This window comes from Aquarana catesbeiana, linkage group LG07 (assembly GCF_042186555.1).
Source record: "Aquarana catesbeiana isolate 2022-GZ linkage group LG07, ASM4218655v1, whole genome shotgun sequence".
Taxonomy (NCBI): Eukaryota; Metazoa; Chordata; class Amphibia; order Anura; family Ranidae; genus Aquarana; species Aquarana catesbeiana.
The window spans coordinates 70,649,490-70,672,492 of NC_133330.1; the positions used below are offsets into that span (position 1 = coordinate 70,649,490).

The 23,003-nt window shown below is 43.0% G+C and overlaps 1 protein-coding gene across 1 annotated transcript in view; it reads left to right on the forward strand.

Moving 5' to 3' along the window:
• The window catches only part of FGD3 (FYVE, RhoGEF and PH domain containing 3), a 375,576-nt gene that overhangs the window by 184,492 nt on the left and 168,081 nt on the right, over positions 1 to 23,003 (forward strand). The window contains exon 2 of the mRNA XM_073592317.1: positions 20,215 to 20,373. Coding sequence (XP_073448418.1) covers positions 20,215 to 20,373 — 159 coding nt within the window. The remainder of the gene's footprint in view (positions 1 to 20,214; positions 20,374 to 23,003) is intronic.

The following is a 23,003-nucleotide window of genomic DNA, read 5'->3' on the forward strand; positions in this document are numbered from 1 at the left end:
TTTTAAACTCCTCACCATTGGAGGTGTTGTGCCTCCTTTTCAGGGCTGCTGTTAGAAATCGCAAGGCCCTATACAGCCTACCTTACAGGGCCCTCTTCCCCCAGCTAAAGTGACATAGATTTATCAGTCCCTTTCTCTGTAGCCTCAGCTGCACAAATGAATGAATAGGAAGCGCTCTGAGGCTTCCTGCTCATTCACAAACTGAAGCATAGTAAACACTGTTTACTATGCTTCAGTGAGGAATGGACACATGAGTGATTTTTACCGATTGCTCACTGTGTTCATTCTGGAATGCCAGAGGCCAATAAATTACATATTTACCGAACCCTTTCACTGCTCTCCATCCTGAAACATCCCCCTGTGGGCCCACAGAAGCTTCTGGCAGGGGAGGAGAGGAGGGAAGCTGGAAGCGCTGCATGGGAAGGGGGCACACAGGGGCCCGGACAGCAGATTGAAGGGGCACATGTACTAGAACCAATCCTTCTGCAATGCAGCAGGAGGGAGAAAGAAGAGGAGAAGCTGGCAGTGTTGCAGGGTGAGGGAGAAGAGGATCGGTGTCTGCAATAAGACAGTACAGCCAGACCTCCTGCTCAGCAGGTTCCTGGGCCCCCCTTTTGAACTGATTGGGTCCGGGCCCAGTACAGGAGGGGTGGCTGCACTGCCTTATCAGCGGCCCTGCTCCTATTAGCCCCCTAGATGTGTAATTAATTAGCAGCTGATACATGTTCTAGATGTGGGTGGATGTTCCTTATAGCTGTCTGGCTTTCCTTTAAACATTGACAAATACGTGACTAATTATTTTCCTTCCCTATTTCTTCCTCTACATGTTATGCTGTCATCATTGAGGATTGAGAATACAGACACTTGTCACTGGGATGCAGAGCCACTGATTAGTGCTGAAAAACGAATTTACGTCCAGGGTCTTTGATAGAATATACTTTGTGTTACATGGAGACAGGTTCCCAGTCCTCATCAGGGTGGCAGGGGCAAGTGCCAATGAAGTCATGACAGAAACCAGCATATAACCTTCGCAGTGCAGGGGCAGCCCTACTTAACCTTTTCATGTCTAAGCCTTTTTCTGAGTTAAAAATCCTTATTTTTTGCTAGAAAATTTCTTAGGACCCCCAAACCCTTTATATATGTATGTATGTATGTGTGTATATGTGTATAATATATATATATATATATATATATCATATGTATGTATGTGTGTGTGTGTGTGTGTGTGTGTATGTATATATATATATATATATATATATATATATATATATATATATATATATATATATATATATATATATATATATATATATATAAAATATTTTTAACAGAGACCCTAGAGAATAAAATGGTGATTGTTACAATATTTTATGTCGCAATCACACTGTATTTGCGCAGTGATGTTTCAAATGCAATTTTTTTTGGAAAAAATACACTTTCATGAAAAAAAAAAAAAGAGACCGTAAAGTTAGCCCAAGTTTTTTCCCTAATGTGAAAGATGATGTTAAAAATCTCCATAGGGGACACTTTAAAAATCTCTACAGGTTACCAGTTTAGAGTTACACAAGAGGTCTTGTGCTAGAATTATTGCTCTCACTCTAACGATCCTGGCGATACCTCATGTGCGTGGTTTGAACATTTTTTACATTTGAGGGAGCGACTTACGCATGCTTTCACTTCTGCGAGTGAGAATGGAGGGAGGGGGCGCTTTACTTTTTTTTTTTTTTTTTTTTCTTTTTACACTGTCCCTTTTAAAAAAAAAAAAATTCTGATCACTTTTATTGCTGTCACAAGGGATGTAAACTGTAATAGGCAGTGGTGGCCCATCCATTAGGGGCACACGGGCGCTATCCCCCCATACATGCGTCCGGCCTCCTGATCTATATGCAGGGTGCCGGATGCATGGATTCCAATCAGGGTTTTTTTTTTTTAAAGCATGTGATTAGAGCCAGAGGCTTTAATAGGCTTCAAAAAAGAATGGGCTTGGGGCGCAGAGCACTGCGCCCCAAGCCCACCCAGTTGTGTGACAATAGTGAATGAATATTCGTTATTGTAACACTGATTCTCCTCCCGGCCAATCAGGAAGTGGGTTGTGAGACCCATCGCCTGATTGGCCCAAAGGTGATCCGATCAGATTGGCCACCAGGAGGAGGAGGGAGGAGACGCAGGGGAAGCGAGGAAGCAGTCGGTGAGAAGCCGACGCTGCCCCAGAGATGGGGTAAGTGGGGTGCCCCGACTACTGACTGACCAACACAGGGGAGGGGGGGTGCGGCCAGCTGACCGATGGGGGAGCGTCCTCTGTGACCCAACTGGGCAGGGGGGGGGGGTGGCTGTGGGTGGATTGTTTGCCGTCCCCCCCCAAAAAAAACACCAGCCACCAGAGACTCTTTATGGAGTAAGTTTGGCGCCTTTAAGTCTTTGGAGCCCGGGCGAGCCGAGGGAAGGGACGAGACGTCCCCTCCCGCTGCTTGGGATAACAACTGAGTGGCTGATTAGCTGCATCGATTGTCATCACAAGAAAGCTGACCGTCGGCTCTAAAAAAAACAGTACCAAGATGTGTGCAGCTGCAGGCACCACCCCAGTACAAACCCTTCAACCTGAAGGCCGCAGATTTGCATTACGCCAGGGAGTCATTTTTCTTTTCCAGGATATGGGCTTTAAGAAGTGATCATTTCTGTGACATGAGGGTGACCACTAGAGATGAGCTTAGGTGTCCTCCGAATAAATCTAAATTGTTTTTTTTTTTCTTTTACTCATTATTTGTGGGCCATGTCATTCCTTTCCCACAGGTCACTTAAAGCGGTATTAAACCCAAACCCAAAAATGGAAAATGTTGCAGCTTACCAATCAGTAAATGTGGTGGCTGCATTAGTTTTTTTGTTTTTTTTTAGGCTTTTTTTCGTCTGGTGATCTGACCAGTAACACGCCTCCTATTTAAAGTACCTCCACTCTGGATGAAGGAGCACCCGGGGGCACCTTTGGACAGCAGCATTGTCAGTCTGGGGGTAGAGGAGGGTTAAATGGACTAACAGAATATGATACACTAACAAATTGAAGCCAAACTCCACCTAACGCTTTTTAAGCAGTTACAGCAACCGTTTTGTTTCTTTTGGGATAAAGGTTTTACATTTTAAAAAAAGCTGATCATTGTAAGCACCCCTGCCAGTGCTAAATGGTTTGTCTCAGTTCTGTAACTGCTACTGTACCTCTGCAGTACAGCGTGTTCTACAAAAACAGACCTACTAGACAGTTCATCAAGCAAAAATAAAAGAAGGAAAAAGTGAAAAAGAAAACAAATGCAGCAATCACATCCAAAAATTGGTAAGCTGCAATAATATAAATGATCCCTGTGCTGATCTAGCAACCTCCTGTGCTCACAACCAGTAGTGTATTTAGGTTTTGTGCTGCCCTAGGCCTGACTAAACTCACGCACCACCTAATTTAAATATGACCCACCCCCTTCCTGTCAGCACCACACCCCTTGCTGTATACGACCCACCCTGAAATTTTCGAGTGGGTACACTAGTTCCCCCCCAGTTGCGGAATGCCAGCCGCTCGCATACCGGAAGCAGTGAAGCCACTTTATGGAGGAGCAAGACTAACTTGCCTCTCAGCCCAGTCCGCCCTATAAGACTGGTGCTACACTAACAGTGTAGCACAGGCTGGCAGGGACTCTTTCTGTGCTGCCCCCCTGCAAAGTGCTGCCCTAGGCCTGGGTCTTGCTGGCCTAGGCTTGGATACAGCATTGCTCACAACGCAGCAGGAGTGGCGACAGGCTGGGTACTGGAAGCTAGTGGAGATCACTGCAGTAGGGGTGCCTTCTACAGTGATTTCCAGTTTCTATGGGAATCTCAAGGATATGGTACATACATACTTACATTGGTTCCTGTATAATGTAATTATATAGAAATTGCTATTCCTAAACTTTAGCTTTAAGCAAAGAGGCGGGCTGCGGGGCAAGAATAACGCAGCATCTGCAGCTCATCGGAGTAAACAAATCACATGAGTTCGGCAAATTACATTTGGAGGAAACTTATCCCTAGTGACCATGCTGCTCTGAATTCAGAAACGGTACATCGGCATTTTCACCCCATCACAGGAAGCTGCATGAGGTGAATTTAACTGGCAGGATCAACAGGTATTTGGAGCCTTTGTAGAAGGACTAAGGCTGGGTTCACACTTGTGCGAACACAGACATTGCATGTGATTGGCACCGCATTGCTGTGCAGATCACATGTAATGTCTGTACGATGCAAATTCACTCATACAAACTATATAGCTGAAATCGCATCATATTTGCATCAAAATTATGCAGGACCCTTTTTTTGGTCCACACTGGAATTGGATCACATGGGTGTTCACACCCATGCGATTCGATTCCTGCACCATTTGACAGCTCGTCCTGCGATCTGTGAATCGATCTGGGGGTGTCATTAACTTTCTATTGACACCCGCAGGGCTTTGCAGAGGGCAGTGTGAACAGCCTGCTAGTGACATGCGATATCTCACTGGTTCCTGCATCGCATATGTGTGAACCGGGACTAAGAGAAAACAGATGAACCTGTACTGTAATTAAGTGCTGCAATACATTTTTTTTTAATGAGAAGCCACAGTTCTACTTTAAGAAACAAGTATTTGGGCGGCACAGTGGTGTAGTGGGTAGCACTCTCACCTAGCAGTAAAAAGGGTCGCTGGTTCAAATCCCAACCACGACACTACCTACCTGGAGTTTGCATGTTCTCCCTGTGCCTGCGTGGGTTTCCTCCGGGTACTCCGGTTTCCTCCCACACTTCAAAGACATGCTGGTAGGTTAATCAGATCCTGTGTATAAATTGGCCCTAGTATATGAATGTGAGTTAGGGACCTTGGATTGTGAGCCCCTTGAGGGTAGGGACCGATGTGAGGGCGCGATGTATGTGTGGAGCGCTGCATAAATTGACAGCTCTATATGGGTACCTTAAAGTGGAGCGCCGCCGAAAATTTTTTTTTTAAAAGTCAGCAGCTACAAATACTGCAGCTGCTGACTTTTAAAACATGGACACTTACCTGTCCAGGGCACCCGCGATGTCGGCACCCGAGGCCGAAACGTCTCTCCGTCCTCGGGTGCTGCCGCCTCCATCTTCGGTAAGGGAATCAGGAAGTGAAGCCGTGCGGCTTCACTTCCCGGTTCCCTACTGCGCATGCGCGAGTCGCGCAGCGCAATACGGATGGTCCCTGCTGCCTCTGGGACCCGTGTGTTTCCCAGCAGGCAGCGGGGAGGGAGCAGGAAATGGCGTAAATAACCGCAGATTCTGCGGCTATCTATGCTGGAAGTGGGTACAGATACCTGTAATATACAGGTATCTGTACCCCCCTCCCCCCTGAAAGGTGCCAACTGTGTCACCGGAGGGGGGGAGGAATCTGATGAGTGGAAGTTCCACTTTTGGGTGGAACTCCACTTTAAAAAAAATAATAAATGAAAATCTTAATGAGACACAATGTACAGGGATAGGAGCAAATGTAGACACCCACACTCACTCAGGTTGAACTGGATGGACTGGTGTCTTTATTCAACCTTACTATCTATGTAACTATTTGTATTATGTGCTTGCAGGCAATTCTTTTGTGAATAGAATAATGTATTTTTTTATGTGCAGTCACAATTTGTGAATTGACCCCTTATGGATTATTTATAATTGAATGTGCAATGTGCCTCAGCACGGCCACTTGTAGTCTCCATCAGAAGCATAGATAGAGCAGAGCATTGTCACCCCACATGAAGTGCCTTAAAAAGAACCCTCATAGCAGGATCCCAGGGTATATTATTTTAATAAAAGCTGCAGATGTAAAATTTTGAAAACCACTATAAAAATATTAGCATGTTAAAGCTTATGTGAGAGTTTAATGATTGGCTATAGGTCTACTTTAACACGAGCAGTGTTTGTCCTCCTGTGCTGTAGGATCTTCCAGGTCTCTTCAATTGCCATTTTTATACATTTTCTTGTTCCCTTGAAATGCACGGACAACAGGATATCATGTGAACCTGGACTAATAATCTATTTTATACAAGGATAATTGCGTTCAATTTCCATTTCTAATTTGAGGCTCTGCAGGCAATCAGGATTCACAGCAGGAAAACAAAATGAACTAATTCTCCAGCTCAGTCTAATAGGCCCTTTACGCTGTTCTACACTGACCACCATGGATCAATGACTGGGAGTCTACAATACTTCCCAACCAGCAGAAAACGGAATCTATACTAGATACTAATGAACAGGCTCTGCGTTACTAACATACTACAGCAGCCCACTGCATTTACCAAAGCAATGACTTAAGGAACTCTCCAGACAAATATGAGAAAGTACCTTTTAGTTCAGATGTGTATTTCTCAAAAAAAAATACTCAAAAGTAAAGCCAACCATACTGTGATAGACCATAATCTGGCATTGTTGTCAAGTGCAATTAACGTATGCGGTATATACGTCAGCAAAGAACAATTTACCATATGTAGGAATAACATTTCAAAAACCAAGGATCCAGGTATGGGAGGGGGTGGAGAGAACAACCAAGGAAAGGAGAAATGGAAAACAAGTGCAGATCAGCTTGGCAAGTAAGAGGTGTAAGCAGATGACTGGCATTGTTCAGACATCATGCACATAGTGTGTGTAGAGGGTGCAACCTTGCCATTATTGAGGTTGATCTGTACTGCAAGTATAAAAAGGTGGAAAAAATGAAAAATGAAATTGTTGACTAGCTGGGCCAGGAACCAATAAGGACGTCAATATAACAATGTTGTCCCCAGAGGTCGTGTACCAGAGCTTTGTTGTTAAAGGAGTTTCTCTGCTTACCGCATACATTTACTCCCAATTTCTAAAGGGACTACATATCCCATGGTACATTGCTGCCTGCAAGCAGTGATTACTGACTCTGCCTCCTGAAACTCCTCTCAGCACCTCTGTAGTTCAGAAGGCAGGATCTGTGAAATGTGTGACACAGCAGTGCCTACCCACAGGGCATAGCGAATACGTGTCATAGAATTTAGGGAAGTAAATGTGTGGGGATCCTCATAAAGTAAGTTTACAAACTTCTGGAATGTTCAGATTTATGAGAGTAGGATAGAAATAGTTGGAATACAGTGTGGAAATATATGATTTTACATTTTGACCATAGATGCACTTTAAAGGGGTTGTGAAGTGTAACGAAACATCCCACACTCCGCTTGAGTGCATTCGTCATATACCACTTCCTCCCAGTCTGAATATACGTTCGATATTCCAACCACTAACAACCACAATCAAGACAATACTCGTTTGGTTGCTGAACATGGACTGTTTATTGAAAAAACAGGTACACAGATAATACTCGGGATAATTCCCCCCCTCATTTGCATTCTGGGCGGGGTAGACTGTCCAATCAGCAGGGAGAGCTGTGGGAGGAATTCGCCCCCACCAATCTCACAGCTAATCTACATACACATCCCATAATATCCAAGGCAGACAGACACAATAGAACATTGGAATACAGCCACACCCCAAACGACCCAGCAAAGAGTACACAACAAAATGAGACAAACTATTGGGTGAAAGACCTGGGCTTTCCAAGTCTCATTAATCAGCTTTCCTTTCACATACATCTGTCCACTGAGTCCCAAGCTGGCAGAGACCATCATGGCCTCCTTTAATAATGTCCTTTTGCATTACATAACAGAATATCTTCCTAAATACTTGTAGCTCCCTCAAATGCCAGGGCCCATAGTCGGTAGGCAAGAGGCTAGCGTTCAGTCCCCTCCAAAAGCCTCTGTCCTGGGTGAGTCTATAACATAAAGTCTCCAGGTTTTTTTACCTTAATGCATTCTATGCATTAAGGAGAAAGACTTCCTGTGCTGCATCTGTGCATCCGTCCCAGCGATGTGCACAAGCGCAGCGACTCCAGCCACTGTTTCCATCCTTATTGGATAGATTGATAGGAGTGGGAGCCAGTGTCAATGGACGCAGCAGCGGGACCCTTGAGCGCGCCCACGCGTGTGCCCCCATAGTAAGGGTCTCTCCGTAGATGGCACCCGATGAAGAGGAGGAGCCATGAGCACCGACGGGGCACCCCAGAAGAAGAGGATCGTGGCTGCTCTGTGCAAAACCCTTCCACAGAGCAGGTAAGTATAACATGTTTGTTATCTTAAAAAAAAAAAAAAAAACGAACCTTTACAATCACTTTAGGTCTAGGTGGTTAGACCACCACTTGCTAAAATTCTATGAATGTTTCTTCAGTTGGTTTAATTACTTGACATAAGTACAGCATATGGTTGTAGACAAAAAATAGAAAATGTACTATTACCATACACTGTACCTGTGTTTACGATCACACCACCATATACATGAGTGCACAGCCATTTATGTCAACGACAGACTTTACACTGCACCTGGGCTTCCTAGGTGGAGGAAATATGCTGGGAATTATACTAAACAGGCTCAGCCGGCCCGTGTGCAAGAACCCTAATGGCTCGTACACGTGATCAGAAAGTTGTACGAAACATACCACTTTCGAAGCAATCGTACGATAATCTGATCATTAGTACACAGCCTTCGAGAGCCGATCACGATAGTTCATCCAATATTATCCGATGGGACAAGCATGAAAATTTTTTGCGTAAGATACCAGATCATACGATTTTCATTTTAATCAGCACAGTTGTTATTCGAAAATACAATACAAATATGCTACAACACATTATATCACTTACGAACTTTTATTTTGTTGCACGAGAATTTTCATCACTTACGTAAACTCTTCATTTTTTTATATGAGACTAGCATGCAAAAAAAAAAAAAAATGGATGATCATTTGTCTGATAATCTCATTATGTTGCACATTGGGCTAATAAAACGCTGCTTCTACAGGAATTTCATTTTTTTTCTCCTGCTTTTTCTCCTGTGGAAGCAGCTCAGTGTTATCCTATGTGTTTAGGGGCATAATTCAAGAGGAGAGTTTAGAGGCAAAAAAACAAAAACAAACATCATAAGTGCGTTTTTGACAGCAATTTACAGGCAGAAAGAAACACTAAACACTCATAAATGCGCATAAATGTGGCATTTAGGAGCATTCAGTGTTTTCAATTTTAGAGGGGGAATGTTTTGGGAAATACCCAAAGGCTCCATTCACACCAATTAATTTTTTTTTATGCTTTTTGCAGACACGCAGGACATAGTTTTTTAACATGGTTCCTATGGAACATGTTGACATCAATGCATTTTTGTGCCTCTGCATTTTTGGAAAGGGTCAGACTTTTTTAAACCCAAAACACTGCTTTTTTTTGTTCAATAGACTTCAATGGAGATGGCGAAGAAAACGCGTGTAGTACATTTTTAGCTTGTTTTTAATGTGTTTTTGACACGTTTTGCTCTTTGCATTATTTAATCTGCCCAACAACAAATTGGCCAAATAAAAAGGAAAAACCATAAAAAACTTGTGTCTGAAAATGCGGAAAGCACAGCAAAAAGCACTGCAGAAACACTCAAAAGCAATGCCCATAAACTCTTCTAAGTTCTTCTAAACTCTTGGAATGTAAGCTACTATGAACATTTTTTATGCAGCTTTTTCTGCCAGAGGTTCTGGCATTTTTTTTCTGCTCTAAGTGTGCATGGCCCCTAACAAATATTCCTACTGTAAGATTTTTCTTCTTTTCCTGTTCCAGTGACAACATACAATTTAGAATTTTCCTCTTATTTTCAGCCCCAGTGACAATAGTCCTTAGTATTTTCCCCTTATTTTCAGCCCCAGTGACAATGGTCCTTAGTACAAATAGAGTAAAGCCCCATACCATACACGCTATTATATTTTCTGCAGATTTTTGTCTTCAGATTTACCAAAACCATGTAGTGCAAGGGCCTGTCTGACTGCATACAAATTGAAACTCTTCCGATTTACCAAAACCACATAATATCAGGTCAAACCTTAAAGCGGAGTTCCACCCAAAAGTGGAACTTTCGCTTTAAGCACTCCTCGCCCCCTGACATGCCACATTTGCCATGTCATTTTTTTTTTGTGGGGGGGGGGTGTATACCCTCTTTTTAGTGGAACTTCCTGTCCTACTTCCTCCTTCCTGTTCTTGGTGGTGACTCCTCTCGCCCTAGGCGGCCCCTCCCTGCGATCTTCTGGGACACAACATAGGTCCCAGAAGATTGGCTGGCCAATAGCAAAATGCAGTGTGACTCGCGCATGTGCAGTGCGCGCCCGCCCATGAAGCCGTAAGCTGTCACGGCCGGGTGCCCACAGTTGCTATGAAGGCGCCGAGGAGAGGAGAGGGAGAGGAGCGAGGCTCCGGGCGGCCGCATCGCTGGACCGTAGGACAGGTAAGTGTCGGTTTATTAAAAGTCAGCAGCTATGCTTTTTGCAGCTGCTGACCTTTAATAAACTAAGAAAAACGGGTGGAACTTCGCTTTAAGACAAAAATCTTCAGAAAATCTAATAGTGTGTATGGGGCCGAAAGCCTTGTACACAGGGTATGATTGTTGGCCAACCGAGCGTCTGATTTTTGTCTTAAGGGTCGTGTGCCAGGGTCTTGTCTTGCATACACATGGTACACGATTGTCGTGCCACAAACACGAACGTAGTGACGTACTACGAGGAATTTCTTCTCTTGATCGCCACCCTTTGGGTCCCTTCTGCTAATTTCGTGTTTGGTGAGCATTGATTCCGAGCATGCGTCATTTGTGTACTGACCATACGAAAATCTGACGTCAAACCGTTGTCCGCCGAAAATGTACTAGCCTGTCATCCAACATTTGTTGGATGAAAGTTGGACAACACTTGTCAAAAGGAGAGTACTAACAGTAAGATTTTAGGACAACAGTTTGTCGACAGACAATCCCCTACCAACAATCGTACCGTCTGTACAAGGCTTTAGACTCCCCACTGATCCTATAGACAGCAGGAAAAAAAGAGAGAGGTGCTAATCATTCCCACTCTAACCAAAGTTAGAAAAAAGAAAACTTTGGCTTTGCACACCGTATAAGATTTAACAACCCTTTATTGAATGAGGCTGACTGCCTCAGAAAATCTATCCAGGAGATTACCAGATAATAAGGCATAAAATAAAATGTGATTCCTTCGCAAAACTTCAAAGTGTAACAAAAATAAATCCCAAAAAACATGTTCTTAAACAAAGATTATCTGATCAACTGTAGTGATCTAAATCTGTAAAGTTCCTTAGAATTATCACTGTAAATCAATTGTGTAATTCAATTTGTGTGTTTCTATTACCACTACGAAGAAGGGAAAAGTTCTGGTTTAAAAAGTAGATAATTTTTGTAACAGGAAAGTACATTATATTTTCAGAGAGTACATACCTTGGATTTATTATTGCTATGCATACCTGTAGGGCAGCCTATACTTGACTAGGGTACCAAAGAGGCTTTGACCCAAAGTGCCTGACTACCTCTCCACTGACCGACTGGAGTTTAATGGCCATAGCAGCCTTTTATTAACCAAATATATAGGTAACATATTAAACATATTAACATATTAAAGTGTTTGTTAACTCAAATGTTATATTCACTGCCTGCCACTCTATTAGAGGCTGGCATACCACATCATACAAGTCTTTGTAAAAACGAGTGTTCTAAATACCTCTTTAGAGCTGTCTTCAGGCTGGTCACGTGAGTCTCTACAGCTCCAAGACATTGCTTCTGTGGGAGGAGACGTGATCTGCCTCTGACATCAACCGAGGAGATCACGTGACCTCCCACAGAAGCAATGTCTTGGAGCTGTAAAACGGCCGCGAGTCAGGTGACTGGCATGAAGACGGCTCTAAAGAGGTATTTAGAACGCTCATTTTACAAAGGACTTGCATAGTGTGTTATGCCAGCCTCTAATAGAGAGGCTGGCAGTGACCATTGTAGGGTTTTTATTTTTAATAGTAGCGGTGGGGCGGACACAGACACCGCTAACAGGCAGGAAGGAGGGGGTGAGAGGAGGGGAGGAGAGGAGAGCAGGGCAGCGTATGACAGAGGGATGCATTTAGACCACGGTGATCAGGGCTGAGTAGCCCAGGTTATCATGATCTGTACAGAGGGGAATACAGGAAGTGGCAGATTCAGGGAGGTTTTTTTTTACAGTTTAGAGGGGGCAGATTACACAGCACAAGCACTGCGCTGTGTAATCTGCTTTAAGGGACCAAAATCTGAATTTTTTTTTTTTGGGTTAACAAACACTTAACACATGAACATCAGACAGTATTCCAGGGACCCCAAGGTCCTTGTGGGCATGCACTCAAAGTACCTGCGTAACCACCATTTTAGGCCTCCAGCCGCAGAAAGCACTGGCTAGGAGACAAACCAACATCACAGGTACCACTAGCCAGAATAATGGGAGCCGTACCTCAGGCGGGTCCCTACAAATGTACCTTTTTGCCCCTAACTATAAGGACCTCGTGCCCAGCCAGCTGCTATGACAGAAATGCCCCAGCTCCGTGACCTGTAAATAATACAGAAAAGACCAAAACAACCACAATAATCCAAAACTCTTAGGGAGGGAGGGTGGGAAGTTGTCCTGTCCACGCTCTCTTCCGACTAACTCCTCCCAGACCCCTCCAGCGTTCCCAACTCCTGAAATCCCTACTGCGCCAATCTTTCCACCAATCCAGTTAGTACAACCTTCTTCCTTGACTGTTACACTCGCATAACTACTCCTATTCTCAAACCTCTTCTAACCAGTCATGTTGGCCTTCCGTCTAGGTTTTTCCCTTTACCTTTTTACACAGAAAACAGGTTCATTGGACTTTCCCCTCCCCAGCAGCACCACATACTCACTTTTCCTTTATTTCCTCGTTGCGCCCTTCAGCCTTTTAACTCAGCACTACTGCCTGGTAATTAGCCCTGTATAGTTTCTTTTTTATATATGACTTTGAATTTACTATAATTCATAGGGTATTCCTAAAAATTCATCAAGGAGTGTACATGGCCTGTATGCTAGCACACGTATGGCTTTTCCTGGCAGCGCAAAATGTCCCAGCAACTGGCCTGGATTTGCCAGGACAGTCCTACATCTCAAACCTCTGTCCTAATGATGCTGTGTACCAATTTATGTCCTGCGAGCACAGCATCACCCTGTGATGTCACTGAGCATGTGCAATACGTCCAAAGTGAAAAAAAGCTTATTAAAGCGATTGTAAACCTATGACTTTTAAAAAAATAAAAATTGCAAACATGTCTATACTTGCTCTGTGAAATGGTTTTACACAGAGCAGCCTTGATTGTCTTTTTTTGGAGTTCCCCGCCAGCACTCCTGGCTCCTCCTCTTCATCGGGTATTTCCCTGGAAGGTTTTTCAACTTAATGCAGGGGTCTTTAAACTATGGCCCTCCAATTGTTCAGGAACTACAATTCTCGTCATGTGTAGTTCTGCAACAGCTGGAGGGCCGTAGTTTGAAGATCCTTGCCTTAATGCATAGGATGCATTAAGGTGAAAAACATTAAGGCTTTACAACCATTTTAAGTAAGGGGATTGTGGCTGCGAGTGGACAGTTCCTGCGTATTTTATTATATTTATTTTAAATAATTTTAAATAATTTATTTTAATAACATCCATAGCTTCTTTTTTCCTGGCTGTAGGTCCTTTAAGTATGACTGCAAATCACACTTTATATAATATATATATAAAGCAGACACAATGGGGGAGATTTACTAAAACTAGTGCACACATCGAATCTGGTGCAGCAGTGCACCTAACTTCTAAACTAAGCTAAGCTTCTCATTTTAGCGTGTTCAATTATGGCCCGTACACACGGTCAGAGAATCGTACGAAAAATACAGCTTTCGAAGTGATTGTACGATAATCTGATCGTTATTACACAGCTTTCGAGAGCCGATCACAACAGTTCATCCGATTTATTATCCGATGGGACAAGCACGAAAATATTTCTTGTATGTTACTAGATCGTAAGATATTCGTCAGTACAGTTGTCATTAGAAAATACAATACAAATATACTACAACACATTACAGGACCTTTCACACGGGCGGTCTGCCCAGCGGACTCCATTTTGCTCACAGGGGATCGATCCGCTAATCCCCGCGGAACAGACGGATGACAGGTCCATCTCCCCTCACTGTGCTGAGACGGACCTGTCAGAGCCCCGCTCTCCTCTATGTGGAGATCGGATGAAAACGCACCGCCTGTCCATTTTCATCTGATCCCATCCGTCAGACGGATGGAGACCCTATTTTCCATCCGTCTGACGGATGGGATCAGATGAAAATGGACAGGCGGTGCGTTTTCATCCGATCTCCACATAGAGGATCGGATAGGAGCGGGTGTCAGCCGACATGTCACCGCTGACATCCGCTGTCCCATAGGAGTGAATGGAGGCTCCGATCAGGTCCACTTGAAAAACTGACAGGCGGACCTGCTCGGAAAGCCCAGGTGAAAGGGGCCTAAATCACTTCAGAATTTTTATTCTGTCGAATGAGGGTTGTTGGAAAGGTTTGGAACCCGTTTAAAAGGGCATCATTATTTATTGGTGTCCTAAGGCCGTATAAGCCTGAGTTTTTGTACACAAGTCCTTTTTTTCTGTGTCAATTATAAGATTATATGCGGATACGTATTTATTTTGCTCTACCTAATAATTTAGTTCTTAAGATGGAAGAGTCTGGGAACAATATGGGTATTACTTATGTGTAAAGCCGATTTAAATTTACCATTACAGTTATGATTCACCAAGCAGTAATTTACTAAGCAGCAGGTCATATAGTAATATAAAGAATACTCTGTACTGTATAATTCTAGTCTAAAAAAAATATACCTGTAATGTGTTCACCTTTCCTTTGTCATCAGTACTTGGATCACGATCTGACAATGCACTTTGTCACTCTGTCACTCCCCTTTAACCGCTTCAATACTGGGCACTTTTACCCCCTTTCTGCCCAGGCCAATTTTCAGCTTTCAGCGCTGTCACACTTTGAATGACAATTGTGCAATCATGCAACGCTGTACCCAAATTACATTTTTTATAATCTTTTTCACACAAATAGAGCTTTCTTTTAGTGGTGTTGAATCACCACTGGGTTTTTTATTTTTTGATTAAAAAAAAAAAAATTTTTTTCTTAATTTCTGTCAAAAGTTTGTAAATAAGTAATCTTTCTCCTTCATTGATGTGCGCTGATGAGGTGGCAATGATAAGCTACACTAATGGGCACTGATGAGGCGGCACTGATGAGGTGGCACTGAAAGTCAGCACTGACTTACATCACTGATGGGGACAGATTGGAATCACTGATGGGCACAAATTGGCATCAATGATGGGCACTGACTGGCATCACTGCTGGGCACCGTTGGGCTGCACTGATAATCAGGGCACGGATGAATTACATTTTTTCAAGAAAAAATATATGTAATTATACTCTAGGCATATTGTATGCTGCTCTTAAATGTAATCTAGTTGTCATACTATCCCCTATATGTTTTTCAGTAGAAGTTCGAAAAATTCTGATTATAGGGTTAAAAAACCCAGGCTAATTAATTTTAGCTGCAAAAGTCAGTGTGAGGTGAGGAGAGCCTATAACCAGCATTTCCTTGTTTACATGTGATCATCTGTGATTGGACACAGCTAATCACATGGGTAAAAAGCCATATCATCGGCTCTTTCATACTGGCTTTTGAATTTTAGATATGCAGTAATTTAGAACTTTTAGCACTTTTTAGTACTGGGATACACTTTTTGATAAAGGTAAAATAAAAAGTGAATTGTATATACAATGATATAGATCAGACCAAAATGAGGGACAGAGGGACCTTGTTCAAAATTAGGGACAGTCCCTCGAAATCAGGGACAGTTGGGAGCTATACCCAATACTTCCCAATGGGTCGAAAATGGTGCAAGCTGAATTTTTTGTAAGGCAGCACACTTCAAAGTGCAGTAGTATATAAGCCTAGGTTCACATATGTGTGGGTCGGGAACACGTACATAATCGCACATATTCCTGACCCACACAGAAACGTGACGGCACCCCTGCACATTAGCACCTTGTGCAAAACTGCATGCAGTTCCACGTAGTGCATTTTTAAAAAAGTCGAGGGCTTCTTTCCCCATGTTTCTCGCAGGTACAGCAGCCCATTCGAATAAATGGGCTGTTGTACCTGTGATGTGTGCACAAAAATGTGAACCTAGCCTTACTGTGGGTTGTGGTGCTTGCATAATAAATGTCACTGAAGCATGCTAACGCACGTAACAGTGGTATGAAAGCGTCTGTGATATACAGTATATGGACTGAAAATCGATTTTTGAACTGGGGCTAGTGTGTGTGTATATGTATGTATATAATAATGTGTGTGTGTATGTATGTGTGTATATATATATATATATATATATATATATATATATATATATATAGTGTGTGTGTTTGCCCCTTTAAAAAAAAAAGTAATTGAGTCAACGTTTTGCTACTAAAATGAATAATTCAAAGTCTTTGCTTTTCGTACTCCTTCTGTACACTGTAGCGGGGATTGAGAAACTCGTCAACAATTTCTACTGAGTGATCAAGGCTTTGCCTAACAGGACCAACGCTGTATCCTAGCCCAACAAGGCCCAGGCCTAGGGCAGCACTTTGCAGAGTGGCAGCACGGAAAGAGTCCCTGCCGGCTTGTGCTACATTGTTAGTGTAGCACCAGTCTTATAGGGCGGTCTGGGCTGAGAGGCAAGTTAGTCTAGCTCCCCCATAAAGTGGCTGCACTGCTTCCGGTATGCTGGCGGCTGGCATTCCGCAACTGTGTGTGTGTGTGTGTGTGGGGGGGGGGGGGGGGGGGGCGCACGCCGCTTCTAATTTTGACTGTCCTCTCATCCTGGACCAAAAACCTTCCTCGCTGTGCTATATGTTTTCTGCTGCACCATTGGCATGGTTATATCTTCTTGGTCTTCTTCATAAAATTATCAGAAATTTGTGCTTAAAGTAGAGCTATAGGCAACACTTTTTTTTCATTTTGGATAGCGTAAGGGAGGGTTATAGCCCCTGTCAGTTTATTTTTTACCATCCCTGTCCCATTGCAGAGATCTCCCTTCACTTCCTGCCCCATAGTCAAACAGGAAGTGAGAGGAAATCTATACCAATTAAGGGAATCCATTGCCCCCCCCCCCACCCCACCCCCAGGGCCCTCAGGACTAGTGTCCCCACTCGAAAAATTTCAGAACGGGTCTTATACAGCAAGGGGTGTGGCCTTGTCAGGAAGGGGGTGGGTCATATTTAAATTGGGGGTGCACGAGTTTAGTCTGGCCTAGGGCAGCACAAAACCCAAATACACTACTGAACTGTACCCCAGAGAAACTTTGAGCAGGATTGTAATTTCCAGGCCTGTGGAATCTCGGGCTCAGAATCTTGGTGTTCCCAGAACACCAGGGTGCTGTCAACAAACAAAAAACTGCACAAAATGGAATGATGAACAAACAAAAGTCAAGGCCGGGCCAACCGTGTTTCAGTTGATTTTTGAGAAGTTTATGAAATATTCTGTAGACATAATTTTCATGTAATAAGTGCCAGCTCATGCCCTTGAAAGTAAAAAAAAAAAATAGCTTATTTAATTCCTTCTTTGGCTGGAGAAGAATGGCTTTCTAAGCTATAAGATAAACACTTGCATTTTTGCCATAGGTCACGCTGTGGCTCACATTCTTGTCATTTTGCAGAGGGAAGATTCAGAATCGTGTCTCTTCATAGAGCGCGGTGTCCAGAGCAAGCCACAAGGCTCTATATGAAAAGTTCATTGTATTATCCTTAAGGCAGCTCATTTCCCTCTGACCTAAATACCTCTTCCATTGTCTCATCGGTTTCCAGCTACTGAGCAAACTGCTTGTTTAAGGTCATAACATCTCTGGTTAAAAACTGCATATTTTACGTAACCCCTCTGGGAGAAAGGGACAAGGGGTCTGTGGCGCATAGTTTACTCTAAGCAATAACTTTCTGGGACTGTACTGACACAGACACAAGATTTTTAAGGGGACCGTATAGTGTATTTTTAGAAAGCAAAAAATTTGAGTTATTATAGCGTTTACCATAAGGCCCCATTCAGAAGAGCATTCTGTCATCCTCCTTTTGTCCCATGATTAGACAAATCGAAAACGGACAGCAACCTTAATCCCTATGGGAGGCCAGATGTAAGCAGAGGTGTGTCTGTGTACATCCGGGTCATTTTTGAATCGTTGGTTGGTTGCAACCAGGTCAACTTTTGTGGACCAGACTGGATGTGGGCAAATATAGGCCAAACCCTGCCATTTTACAGTCGGCTTTCCATAGGGATTACACGGGTACATTTTTCCTCCATCACAACATGGGAGAGAAAACATAACAGGTACAGAAGTCGTATATGTGACATAGATTTCTGTCTGATTGATCCATCATAATGGAGGGCGCTCATGTGAATGTCATATCATTAAACAATTTAAGCAAAGCACATACCTGCATCAAAGAAATTGAATTCTTACTTTTCCTGCTACATGCACCGATAAACACTGCTCTGTCACTGAAACGCGGTGGCCACTCATAATCCACTGAAAAACTGACTGTTCTGGAAGTCTCTGTGGTTCCCCGTTTCTTCTTGTTGACCTCCATGTCACTGCAGTACACGGGTAATGATCGTGAAGGTCAGCAGGAGGAACCAGTGAGGCCTGTGGGGGACACCAGAGATCGACACTACTGGAAGTGTACAAAGGATTGTTGCCACAAGAATTTAACAAAGGGGATTGTAACGGGTACCATCCTATAATGATATATTGGAAGGAGTGGGGAGAATGTAAACAGGGCTACTCCAACAAGGCCCTACCTCCCCTGGGAAAGAATATTGGACTATTCCGGTACCCAATTCCGGGGTACCGGAATAGTCCAATATTCTTCCCTAGGGGAGGTAGGGCCTTGTTGGAGTAGCCCTGTTTACATTCTCCCCACTCCTTCCACTACTGGAAGTTTTCCAGCAGACTTCAGGGGACCATTTCTCAGCAACAGAACATGTTTCAGTACCTTGGCCACACAGAGTGGCAAGTATTCAGTCTCTTTACAGATATGCTTTGGTAAAATAGTTTAATGATGTGACAGGATCTCTTTAATGCGAACCATGTTTTTGACTATGCAGTAGAATAGCAAACAAATCACAGCGGTGAGAAATGCTGCTGTACTTTGTAGAGGAAGTAATAGGAGCATGGAGCAGATGAAAAATTTGGAGGAGCAATGCACTGCTAAAAACAGGAAACCCCTGCATTCATTTACTTAGGCCAGGGGTCTCAAACTGGCGGCCCTCCAGCTGTTGCAAAACTACAAGTCCCATTATGCCTTTGCCTGTGGGAGTCATGCTTGTAACTGTCTGCCTTGCAATGCCTCATGGGACTTGTAGTTTTGCAACAGTTGGAGGGCCGCCAGTTTGAGACTTCTGACTTAGGCCCTGCCCTTCGCTACCTTACAGTACATGTGATTCTGGACATTTTGGAAAGTAGAATACGAAACGGGGGCAATGCTGGATATCCATCACTGGAGCATGTAATTGCACAAAATTGGGCATGTAAAGTAAACCCCCTCTGCTAAGACCATCTCTTCTATACAACATTTTTTTTATTATTAACTGTCCTAGACTAGCCATAAATATTATGTCAGTGTGTGCATATGCTTGTAAAAATTACTGTATTTATAAAGATTGGGAAAAAAATTCATGGTCCATCACTATAAAACAAAAAAACTGCCTTTTTGCTTCTGCAGCCTATAGGCACAAACCATTTTTTACCTAATGGTGAATTCAGTCCTGTCAAGAAGATCCCCCACTGCTGTTCCTGTTCTCAGTCCTGGTTTGGAGACATGTGCTGTCTACATCACAGTTAAACTTATGCCGCTACTGCCTGTATCTGGCAGTTTGTGATCTCCAGTGATTTAATGAGTGCACTGCAGCCCATAAATCATCACTTATGGATTTGGCAGTAAAGATGTAGCTTACACTGGTCTGAGCTTTTGATGATAGCTCAGAGAGCATAGGAAAAGATCAGGCAGACATAATGATTATATTTGAAAAGTTGCATTGTATTCTGAAATACATATAAAGAGCTACTTTGTTTTAAAAATATACTTATGTTTTACATTGGGGAAATGTATGGCATTTGTTTCCATTATTAATTGATACTGTATGGTCACATCAGTGTTCATTCAGATTATCGATGACCGTAGACTCACCACTAGATCAGCTGATGAAATTGTTACATTTGTTTGTGTTTCTTTTCAGGTTGTGGCTGTACAACTTTTCAAGTCAAGTGTCACATTGAATTAAGTCCACTCATTAAGACTCAGCACGCTAGCCCAATACCATGTATTCAGCAAGCTGGAAAGAAGCCGCGGGCAAAAGCACTGCCAATCAGGAAGTCAAATCTAGAAAAACCTCAAGGTTGGTATTTAATAAGTTGTGATATTTTTGACATTTTGATTTGGCCAAAGAGTTACGTTTACAGACAAACATTTAAGGCTCATATACTGTATGCCAATTATAATAACATATATAATCTTTAGTGTGTGTGTATATGTGTGTGTGTGTGTGTGTGTGTGTGTATATATATATATATATATATATATATATATATATATATATATATATATATATATATACATACTATTTATCTTTTCATGTGACAACACTGAAGAAATGACACTTTGCTACAATGTAAAGTAGTGAGTGTACAGCTTGTATAACAGTGTAAATTTGCTGTCCTCGCAAAATAACTCAACACACAGCCATTAATGTCTAAACCGCTGGCAACAGTGAGTACACCCCTAAGTGAAAATGTCCAAATTGGGCCCAAAGTGTCAATATTTTGTGTGGCCACCATTATTTTCCATCACTGCCCTAACCCTTTTGGGCATGGAGTTCACCAGAGCTTCACAGGTTGCCACTGGAGTCCTCTTCCACTCCTCCATGACGACATCAAGGAGCTGGTGGATGTTGGAGACCTTGCGAGTTTAGGCCTGGACACATGCTTAACCAGTCCATCACCTTTTACCCTTAGCTTCTTTAGCAAGGCAGTGGTCGTCTTGGAGGTGTGTTTGGGATCATTGTCATGTTGGAATACTGCCCTGTGGCCCAGTCTCTGAAGGGAGGGGATCATGCTCTGCTTCAGTATGTCACAGTACATGTTGGCATTCATGGTTCCCTCAATGAACTGTAGCTCCCCAGTGCCGGCAGCACTCATGCAGCCTCAGACCATGACACTCCCACCACCATGCTTGACTGTAGGCAAGACACACTTGTCTTTGTACTCCTCACCTGGTTGCCGCCACACATGCTTGACACCATCTAAACCAAATAAGTTTATCTTGGTCTCATCAGACTACAGGACATGGTTTCCATAATCCATGTCCTTAGTCTGCTTGTCTTCAGCAAACTGTTTGCGGGATTTCTTGTGCATCATCTTTAGAAGAGGCTTCCATGCAGACAAATTTGATGCAGTGTGCGGCATATGGTCTGAGCACTGACAGGCTGACCCCCCACCCCTTCAACCTCTGCAACAATGCTGGCAGCACTCATACGTCTATTTCCCAAAGACAACCTTTGAATATGACGCTGAGCACGTGCACTCAACTTCTTTGGTCGATCATGGCGAGGCCTGTTCTAAGAGGAACCTGTCCTCTTAACCACTTCAGCCCCGGAAGGTTTTACCCCCTTCCTGACCAGAGCACTTTTTACAATTCGGCACTGCGTCGCTTTAACTGCTAATTGCGCGGTCATGCAATGCTGTACCCAAACGAAATTTGCGTCCTTTTCTTCCCACAAATAGAGCTTTCTTTTGATGGTATTTGATCACCTCTGCCGTTTTTATTTTTTGCACTATATACGGAAAAAGACCGAAAATTTTGAAAAAAAATGATATTTTCTACTTTTTGTTCTAAAAAAAATCCAATAAACTCAATTTTAGTCATACATTTAGGCCAAAATGTATTCGGCCACATGTCTTTGGTAGAAAAAATGTCAATAAGTGTATATTTATTGGTTTGCGCAAAAGTTATAGCGCCTACAAACTAGGGTACATTTTCTGGAATTTACACAGCCTTTAATTTATGACTGCCTATGTCGTTTCTTGAGGTGCTAAAATGGCAGGGCAGTACAAAACCCCCACAAATGACCCCATTTTGGAAAGTAGACACCCCAAGGAATTTGCTGAGAGGCATGTTGAGCCCATTGAATATTCATTTTTTTTGTCCCAAGTGATTGAATAATGACAAAAAAAAAAAAAAAAAATTACAAAAAGTTGTCACTAAATGATATATTGCTCACACAGGCCATGGGCATATGTGGAATTGCACCCCAAAATACATTTAGCTGCTTCTCCTGAGTATGGGGATACCACATGTGTGGGACTTTTTGGGAGCCTAGCCGCGTACGGGGCCCCGAAAACCAAGCACTGCCTTCAGGATTTCTAAGGGCGTACATTTTTGATTTTACTCCTCACTACCTATCACAGTTTTGAAGGCCATAAAATGCCCATATGGCATAAACCCCCCCCCCAAATGACCCCATTTTGGAAAGTAGACACCCCAAGCTATTTGCTTTGAGGCATGTTGAGTCCATGGAATGTTTTATATTTTGACACAAGTTGCGGGAAAGTGACAAATTTTTTTTTTTTTTTTGCACAAAGTTGTCACTAAATGATATATTGCTCACACAGGCCATGGGCATATGTGGAATTGCACCCCAAAATACATTTAGCTGCTTCTCCTGAGTACGGGGATACCACATGTGTGGGACTTTTTGGGAGCCTAGCCGCATACGGGGCCCCAAAAACCAATCACTGCCTTCAGGATTTCTAAGGGCGTACATTTTTGATTTTACTCCTCACTACCTATCACAGTTTCGGAGGCCATGGAATGCCCAGGTGGCACAAAACCCCCCCAAATGACCCCATTTTGGAAAGTAGACACCCCAAGCTATTTGCTGAGAGGCATGGTGAGTATTTTGCAGCTCTCATTTGTTTTTGAAAATAAAGACAGACGAGAAAAAAAAATTGTTTTTTTCTTTTTTCAATT